This window comes from Ctenopharyngodon idella, chromosome 14 (genome assembly GCF_019924925.1).
Source record: "Ctenopharyngodon idella isolate HZGC_01 chromosome 14, HZGC01, whole genome shotgun sequence".
Classification (NCBI taxonomy): domain Eukaryota; kingdom Metazoa; phylum Chordata; class Actinopteri; order Cypriniformes; family Xenocyprididae; genus Ctenopharyngodon; species Ctenopharyngodon idella.
In genome coordinates this window covers 1,399,386-1,409,175 of record NC_067233.1, presented here as the reverse complement: position 1 = coordinate 1,409,175, position 9,790 = coordinate 1,399,386, and the positions used below count along the sequence as shown (strand labels likewise).

The following is a 9,790-nucleotide window of genomic DNA, read 5'->3' as shown; positions in this document are numbered from 1 at the left end:
CGCAGAAAGACATCACGTAGCATTACATTTACCTCAGGCAAGTCATTTAGTGTCCACAGCATGTTAGTTCACTAGAGAAATGAAGCCTTTCACTAAATATGCACTATATTAGCTTATATATTCATTATATTTACTTTACCTGTTAGTAATGTCTTATTTAATGTTTAAATGTCATGAAAACAAGTTATGACAGCATTTGTGTAAATGATTGTATTTCAAAAATGAATTGTAGTAATATCTAGAACGCCCTTTCGTATTCAATGCAAGAAGAAAATGTAACGCCCCTCAAAGTTCAAAACACTTACGCTACGTCCTACGCCTTCCATTCAACTTATGAAACAAGCGTAACTGATGTGACGTTGAATACAGAAGGCGGTCTGGCGGAAGCTAGTTATTTTACTTTATAACTTGTTAAATATGGATATTTTTCTTACACAAATGCAACGCTTCGCTTTAAAAGGCCTTTATTATACAATATCATCATTCAGTGAACTGTAATCTTGTGTTTGATCAGTACCATTGAAGATTAGTTTGGAAAAAAAAAAAAAAGCTCATGTGATCAAAGCCCATCAACATGAATCCAGACTCAAAACACCAGTGAGTAAAATGATTTTTATTGAGTTGAGTTATCTGAATGAAGAGTAATAATTACACATGTACCAAACACGCTGAAGTATACAGAAAATGCAGAGATGTACATTTCAACAGATATTCAGCTGCTATGATCATCCACACTGCAGAGCGCCTCTCAGCCCCAAGATTTAATCGCTGTTGAAGGTCCGAATCTCCAGATCAGACAAGATGCTCCTGCAAGAGGACCAGATTACAATTTGATTCTTGAATCTTCTAATTCAACTAAATCGTCCACAAAGGCGAGACGTACTTGTGCTGCTCTGAGAGCTCAAACTCCTGCTGGATCCTCTGGATGAGATTGGGCGTCTCGGGCAGACAGAAGCCAGCGGAGATCTGAACCAGCTCCACGGCCTGATCCGCATCACCGCTCTCCTTCACACACGTCAAGAACTGGTTCAGCAGCTCCGCACTGACACAGCAACACAACACATGTTAGCTCTGAACATATCAAGACAAGGAATAAAATATTTCTGTTATAGTGCATGGGGCAAAAATTGACTGAAACTTTTACATTAACTACTACAAGTGAATATGCATTTCTCGAGTGATCTGCACTGGCTTTGGCTCATGGGAAAAATGCACTCCCTTGATCTTACCTGGGAACTCTATTGTGTGTTTTGAAGAGTTTCAGCGTGTCCCTGAATGAAGAGAAGTGAAAGGAACAGATCTGAGGGCGTTTTTAACTCGATTTGATCTTGATCACATTACAGAATCCCGTAAAAGACGTTACCAGGCGTCCTGTCTCCTCTGAGCTGCGAGCAGAACGGAGATGACGTCGCTGAGAGAACTGGCCGTCCAGCTCATCATAACCTTGCCGCGGTCACCTGTGTTGTACAGTCTCTTTATGTCCAGCGCACAGTCAGCAAATGATTCCTGCACCTGTCCAGAACATACACATGAACAATTACTACAGACCGACACTGAGATGCACACTAATTACACTACTCAATTAACTAACTAAAAAGTTTTTTAACAGCAGCTGACAGAAGACTTCTAGAAATCATGGGTATCAACCAATCAGATCATCCGTCACTAATGCGGTTCTACCTCCTGACTGTGCTTCTCTCTGGCCATCAGTGCCAGCAGCTCCTCCACCAGCTTCTGCCTGTTGGCATGACCCAACTGTTTGATATCTGTGGAACAAGACAACATACTTTGAGTCGGTCATCTGAATAAATGTTCCATCAACTTTGCTGATGCGTTAAATGATAATGATTTTGTCTATCGACATAAAATCCATAACTTTTTGCCAGCATGATCTGAAGATGATCTGACTTGAATTTGAAAATCAAAATGGCGGACAGGAAGTTCGGCCGACTAATTTGGTTTCCATGTTCCCACCATGACCCAAGGAATCTATCAAGTTTCATTACAATAGGCAAAATTAATCAAAAGCTATTGGCATTTTTTAAAATTTCACTATAAGTTTTGACCACAAGGTGGCACTTTCTCAACTTTTTGAGTATCTTTAGGGCATGGAGCCGATTACACGTACCAAATTTCGTAATAATATGCCAATGCGTTTGTAAAATATAGCATTTTACAACAAAATTCAAAATGGCTGATATGGGAATTGCTCGACTCGGCATGCTGCACTGAATCCAAAGAGACAAATCTTCAGTGCTTGGCCCCTAATAAATAAATCATACAATCACCTTTCCATATCTGCGGGATGAGGTCTAATTGGTTGTCTCTATCAAGCGACTTGAATTTGAAAATCAAAATGGCGGACAGGAAGTTTGGCTGACTAATTTGGTATACATCAAGGAATCTATCAAGTTTCATTACAATTCTCAAAATTAATCAAAATCTATTGGCATTTTTTATAATTTCAATATAATTTGACCACAAGGTGGCACTTTCTCAACTTTTTGCGTAACTTCAGGGCATGGAGCCGATTACACATACCAAATTTGTAAAATATAGCATTTTACAACAAAATTCAAAATAGTCGACACACCCAAAATGGCCAATATGGGAATTGCTCGACTCGGCATGCTGCACTGAATCTAAAGAGACCAGTTTTGTGATTTTTGGCCAAACTGTTCAGAAGTTAAAAGCAAAAACAGCCATTTTTTAAAAATCTCTCCTGACCACTAGGTGGCACTGTGCCGAAACTGTGCAGGTATCCTCAGGTTATGGTTGTCATAACACGCACCAATTTTAGTCAGAATACGCTAAAGCGTTGAGGAGATATAGCCTCATGTTCATTTTGACGTGCCCTCCATCTCCATGCTCTCCGTTTGTACGTTATCTGAGAATCTGGTTATTCGTCATGCGAGGTTTGACGAATCAACTTAAATTCCCTAACTTTTTGTCGGCGTGGTCTGAAGATGATTTAAAAATTAGGTATTTTGGAAAATCCAAAATAGTAGGAAAATTTTAAATGATGGAAAATGAAGTTCAAAAGTTACTACCTTAAACGTGAGTGCAACTTTGGACAGTTGGTGGCGCTAGAGGGATTGAGTTAGAGACTCAAAGTTTGGTATAGTTAATGTTTAGTCTGTCCTCTATCAGTGTGCCAAATTTCACAACTTTCCGCAAGCGGTTCTATGAGCTGCCATAGACTCACCAGCGGATGCAGCAGCATTACAATACGTGTCTACACACCTTCAGTGTTTGGACCTCAATAAATAAATCAATCAATCACCTTTCCATATCTGCGGGATGAGGTCTAATCGGCTGTCAGTATCAAGTGCTCGGAGCAGATCTGTCATGATGTTAGAAGTGGGGTAGTACACCTGCAATCCAAATCACATCAACACACATCAGTGCATGTCAATCATCCTGTAAGCGTTCACGTGAAGCAGTGCATGATTGTGTGTTACTCACCGAGGGAATCAGATCTCTGTACCACTTCAGAACCACATCAACGTTCTCCATCAGACAGAGCAGACTGAAGAACCGCGTACTGAAACAGACAGAAGCATCCTGATATAGACCCGAGTCAGGATAAGATGCAAGGAGAATTGACGAGTTTGCAGGATTGTACTCACTAGTAGATGTTCTGTTTTAAATCATTTCCCATAAGTCTCCAGTTCTCTCCTACTCGCAGCAGCTCATGGACCCTGTACGCCTGCTCAATGTCCTTGGTGTCCAGACACTGTAGATGGAGATGCCAAACAGGGTCACACATTATACTAAAAAGGCATTTACCATAAAGTAGTGTTGCTGACAGGTCGTGTTTAAGTACACTTACGATTCTCATAGCAGTGATGAAGAACTGTGCTGAAAAACAAAACATATAAAATATAACAAAAATATAGTGTATATAGTGTAACAGACAAGTGGTTGAGTGTGTGTATTAGGACAGGCCCTATCTAGCAATAATAATAAGCAGATACCATCATCAGGGTCCTGAGGAGTAAAGCTCTTTCCTGACACCTCGTACATCACTTCCTGTAGAATGTCTTTTTGGCCCTGAACTGGGGCACCTGCAGAGCAAAGCATGATGGGAAATGCATGAAGTTTCCATGTACATGCATGCACATTTAACTAGTTCATTTATTTAAGAATTGAGAGAATTATCATCAAATAAGCCTTATGACCTGTTTTATAAAATATGCTGAGCACGTGATTGTAAGAGGCCAGACTGGGGTCTGAAATCAAGGAAAAGAATCGATTACACACCAAAATAAATAAGCATACACCACTTAATTCCTGTAGAAGCAGTAACAATCAGTCAACAGACCGATGGAGAGAGCCTTCATCTCGCTGATCACAGGAAAGGCCTGAGATTTGCCCAAAGCGCCACAGCGTCTCAAAGCCTTCAGGACGGCGTTAAACGTCAGGAGGTTAGGCTTGACCTTCTGCTCTGCCATCTGCTTCAAAAGATCCTACAAAACACACACAGACTGATGCAGAAGCTACTTAAGAACACGGCTTAATGACAAAACCGCAGTCACGTACCACTATCAGCTCCCATTTCTCATTGTACTTCTCTTGTACTTCTGGGGCAGCTGCGATCAGGGCGTTGAAGGTGTTCACATCCGCTACAGCAGCAAAACATTCAAGGTATTCAGCTCTGGAACTGCTCATTTAGAAAACTCTTCAAAAAAAGTCGTATTAAGCGTAAAGAACGCACTCACCTGTCAGTCGGTTGTTCAGCAGGTCAGTGTAAGTGCTGAACGCTTTGGAATAAGCGCCGTACTGTCAAATCAAGCACACATACAGTCATCTGAAATCAAACTAGTGAAGAAACGCATGAGCAGAAGTTCCCGCACGAGTTACCTTCACCATGCCTCGGATCAGAGCGCTGTATGAACGTGTGTTCGGCTCCGACAGCAGCGCAAAGATTCTCTCAGCGTTATTATTCTCTCTGTGGGAAAACGAGACAAAGTTTCCTCTCATGACATGCATTTTCTTAACTTTGTGTTGTTACACAGATACAGCACCAGTCATTGTTTTGGAATAACTTAGACTTTTCTTTTGTTTTTTAAGAAGATTGCATTTATACTTTCCTCTAATATACTTATATAATTTTAAAGAGGTGGTTGATTAAAATGTAACTTTTTTAACTTTAGCTAGTGTGTAATGTTGCTGTTTGAGCATAAACAACATCTGCAAAGTTACGACGCTCAAAGTTCAATGCAAAGAAATGAAAGAATTCTCTGTTTAAGGACTACAACAAGCAGCTGGTAGGGACTACAACGAGCTTCTTCCCTGGTTAGTGACATCACTAACTCTAAAATTTACATAAACCCCGCCCCCGAGAACACGCATCAAAGGGGGCGGGGCCATGTTGGGCTGCTTTAGAGAAGAGGAAGAGTTGTTGTTGTAGAGTGTTGTTGACATGCCGTCATTTTACGCCAAACGAGGGTCAATTCAACACTGAATTTGCACAAAAGATTAACATGACGGCACATGCTAGTGGATGAGTTGAATCAACTCCACAGCAACTACATAAATTTATCCACTAACCATTCAGAAACGTCTAAAAGTTGTAACTTCTTCCTGAGTCTCTCCATTAGTGTCGACTCCGGTTTGAACAATGTAAGGCTGAACACTTTCGTCATTTTGTCTGCGTGAGATTCTCCATCTTTGTTGTTGTTGAGCGACCGAAGCGCGAGCTGTTAAAGCTCCGCCCTCTTCTGGAAAGGGGGCCGGGAGCAACAGCTCATTTGCATTTAAAGGGACACACACAAAAACGGTGTGTTTTTGCTCACACCCAAATAGGGGCAAATTTGACAAGCTATAATAAATGATCTGTGGGGTATTTTGAGCTGAAACTTCACAGACACATTCTGGAGACACCAGAGACTTATATTACATACTGTGAAAGGGGCATTATAGGTCCATTTCAATATCCTTATAATATAATTTTTAATACATATATAATTCTGAGCTGAAAATTCAGCTTTGATCACAGGAATAAATTACACTTTACTATATATTCACATAGAAAACAGCTGTTTTAAACTGTAATAATATTTCACTGTTCTTACTGTATTTCTGATCAAATAAATGCAGCCTTAGTGAACAGAAGAGACTTTCAAAAACATTAAAAAGTCTATAATTAATCCAAACCTTTGACCAGTAGTGTATACAACAGGTTTCATTAGAAACACTCACTTCCAGGTGGCCTTCAGCAAGTCCGAGGCTTTGGGTGCTCTTCCTTTTCTAGGCTGTGGTTCCTCCTGGACGTCCTCCTGGGGTTTAACCACGGGTAAATTAGGCATAAGATGGAGAAAAATCATCATTTCACATGGTCTCAGAAGACTTGTTGGTTTTGTAAAATTCAGTAGTATCATTGGTTCAACAGTCACATTTATTATTGATTATTTGCATTATGCAAACAGATTTTAAAGCTGGGCCATATTATGCTCTTTTTCAAAGACTTGTTTTTGGGCTCTACTAGATTGAATGTTGATTATTTTCCTCATATTCTCCATTGTTCAGCTCCTCTCTTCCCAGTCTGTCAGTAACGCTCTGTTTAGTTCCTGTCTCTATGAAGCCCCTCCTTCTGAAAAGCACAATGTGCTCTGATTGGTCGGCTGGAGCAGTGTGTTGTGATTGGTGTTTGGGAAATGTCCCGCCCCTTACCATAACTGCCAGTTTCAACACACTACTAACTAACTCACCCAGGCCCCGCCCCTTTATTCTGCATATAAATGAGGAATATTGTGAAGAAAACTCACAATATAGAATAGTGCTGCTAGAGAAACATCGTTTTACAGGTGTGAGCGGCCCTACCGTCTCTTCACTCCTCTGTTCCGGAACATTCTCTTGTGCGGGATCACGGTCTCCATAGAAACAAATCAGGTCTAACAGATCATTGGTCACATCCAAAGACACTGATGTACCTGCACAGAACACACTCATCAGTCGAACTCCCGTCTCAATACTACCCACAATGCCTCGTCTCGCTGGCTCTCACCGGCCTGCAGCAGCTGGTCGTACAGATCCACAGCAGCTCTGACCTTCCTCAGCTGAATCCTCTCTGTGAGCGCAGCTTCAGACAGATCCTCTATCTGAGCCTCCAGAGTCTCTGGCATCAAACACTTCAACACAAGACAACAGGTGCTTCACAAACACTCATGAGCAAAGCAAACCAGACACAAGCACTGGACACTCACGGGAATATGAGGTTGTGCGTAGTCCTTCTGGAAGTAATTCGGGTATTTATTGATGAAATATTTGGCAGTGTTTCTGCCCGACTCCTGGGACAAGGAAAATAATTTCTGTGTGGGAGAAATAAAGAGGTTAATGTGAGTTAAAAATCAGGAATGGTGAGAGAACATTGTGATTGGTACTCGTTTTTTATCTTCAAACCAAACTTGGGTCTTCATCCGACAAAGTTTAAATCACATCTGGGTAGCACACTTCCCATAATGTTTACGCGTTAGGTCAGTAGACGGTCTTTTTTGGCTGTTTGATCACATGAGTTTTTACACTACGAAAGCAATCCAGTCTAAACGCATCTTTATGAATTACTCACAAAGTCTAATGATGTCTTTGGAGTGAGATATGGATCATCCTGGAATCTGTAATCTGATGCTGTAGGATCCTAGAACACACACATAGTAACTTTGCTTACATGATATTAGATGACAATGTGTTTTTAACATGGATGTTAAAGTTGTCTGAGTAACATACCCTGTTCACAGTGGACGCCAGTGCCTGCAAGACAGCTTCTTTACTCCTGATAATAATAACAACAACAATAACTTTATTCTCCATAGCACCTTTAAAGAGCTTCTCGAAGTGCTTTACAAGGTAAAAATACAAGCAAAATACAAAATAAATCAACAATAGTACACTGTTGTATTAAAAAAAGAATATAAATCTGTGTGTCATTGACATAAAAGTGATATTTAATACCTAGAGTTGGTTAAACGGGATGCGGGAATCAATAAAGACTAAAAAGTAAAGGTCCTAAAATAGAGCCCTGGGGGACGCCAGAAGAAACTGGTCCAATATCAGACCTGTATTCTGCATCCGGGCAAATAATGTCTAATCCAGTTGAAAACAGTGCCAGAAGTACCAAAAAAGTATGATAAATTAAATTAATTGACAGTGTGAATTAAGGGTGCAATATGTAAGATTTTTGCAGTAAAATATCCAAAAACCACTAGGCCAGTGTTATATATTTTGTTCACTTGAGTACTTACAATATCCCAAATGTTTCCAACTATTTGTAAATTGTGAGAAAATTGCAATTTTAACCAAGGCTCCGGGACGTGTGAGGAGTCGCCTGTCAATTGCGTCATAACCGCGTTACCCTCGGTTTCCGGTTTTATTTTGTAGAAACCATGGAAACACCAAAGATGCTTTAATATTTAATTGTTTTAATAGACAAGGGAACAACTGTTTTGATATATTTATAGACAGAAAATGAATTATTGTTATATAGCTCAACACGTTTAGTCTTATTGTTTAAATCTAATTTTCTTGATTTTTTGCGAGTACCATGCTTTACCACGCCTCAGAGAAAAACACTATTTTGTCAAGTAGCTAACATAGCATAATCAGATGCAGCTTTATTTTTAGTAACAGTAGAATTTTCTCCATCATACAATACGTTTTAAAATTAATTGCATGCCATTTATCAACACAAGCCATCCAGCATTTAATATGATGTTCTAAAATTGATCTATCTTACTGCAGTGTGTAACAGTGTCTCACAGCAGCCGCCGAGCGAACGCTCAGAGTAACGTTATAACATCATTTTCAACACTCTCAAATGTATCTAATATGATAAACAGAGCTGTGTTACCTCATACTCATGACCGGAAGAGCGGAAGCGGCGGCAGCGACTGTGGCATAATAAAAGTCCCGCTGCTCGTGAGGCGTGTGTTGCGCAATCGCTCCAGCGGCCTCGTTCAGCTCCCACAACACTCGCTCCTGCTCTGCTTCATACTACAGTAACGTTAATAATCGCATCCATGAACATGATTTCTTCCCAAGTCTTATCCCGATTGTTTCCACCGGCTGTGATGCGAAGACCACATGTCCCAAGATTCCGTGCTCAAACTTGCCGTCATTAAGCTACGCCTTTGTTTTGAATAGCGACCTCAGGCGGACAGAAAATCTTACATATTGCACCTTTAATGAGCATAACAAAAACCATGAGTGATCTTTTATGTGTTGATCAGTACAGTACATACCATGTTTTCTTCTTTGGAATGACTATTTCTTCTAAAAAAGATATTAAAAAAAAGATTTAAGCAGCTTAATTTAATAAAGCACATGAATTTTCATATTAAAAAGACAGAAATGAGTTGTCAAACCTAGTGAAGAAACGGCATGTTGATTATCTGCAGCAGAATTCAGAGCAAAACCCCTGTAATCAAAACATTTTCATTCTGATAAAACATTTTATAACTTGACAAATTATTAATCATGAGCTGACAGACACACACAGCCCCTTGAAATGACCTAGAGACAACCAGTCATTTCTTTAAATGCTTTTGAATAGCAAAAATGCCATTTAATAAAAAGGCGCAAATAAGCTTGATCTTGTACATTCATCTTACCTATTAGGCCACGACTTCTGCAGATGTATCCGCAATATTCTGCTACTCTTACAAGCATGATGCCTCAGAGCTTGTGAACAGGAGGACGCCATGACACCAGAGTGCGCGATCGAAAGCCATCCGGTGGCGCTTTAACGCTTCAGTGAAAACAACAGGGGGCGCTTGATGGCTCATAATCTCCG

General features: G+C 40.2%; 1 protein-coding gene across 1 annotated transcript; it reads right to left on the bottom strand.

The window, feature by feature from the left end:
- Window positions 1-598: 598 nt before the first annotated feature.
- Window positions 599-9,762, bottom strand: ptcd3 (pentatricopeptide repeat domain 3). The gene is made up of 24 exons (XM_051860901.1): window positions 9,609-9,762; window positions 9,363-9,415; window positions 9,240-9,270; window positions 7,729-7,774; window positions 7,571-7,639; window positions 7,209-7,313; window positions 7,010-7,133; window positions 6,826-6,935; window positions 6,205-6,281; window positions 4,864-4,951; window positions 4,722-4,782; window positions 4,543-4,625; window positions 4,325-4,469; window positions 4,182-4,232; window positions 3,978-4,067; window positions 3,833-3,861; window positions 3,630-3,736; window positions 3,466-3,544; window positions 3,284-3,374; window positions 1,681-1,766; window positions 1,364-1,512; window positions 1,230-1,271; window positions 884-1,042; window positions 599-807 (listed from the first exon to the last, which is right to left on the bottom strand). Exons 1-24 carry the CDS (start codon window positions 9,698-9,700, stop codon window positions 762-764), a joined length of 2,013 nt encoding a protein of 670 aa, XP_051716861.1. The 5' UTR covers window positions 9,701-9,762; the 3' UTR covers window positions 599-761.
- Between the last annotated feature and the right edge of the window lie 28 nt (window positions 9,763-9,790).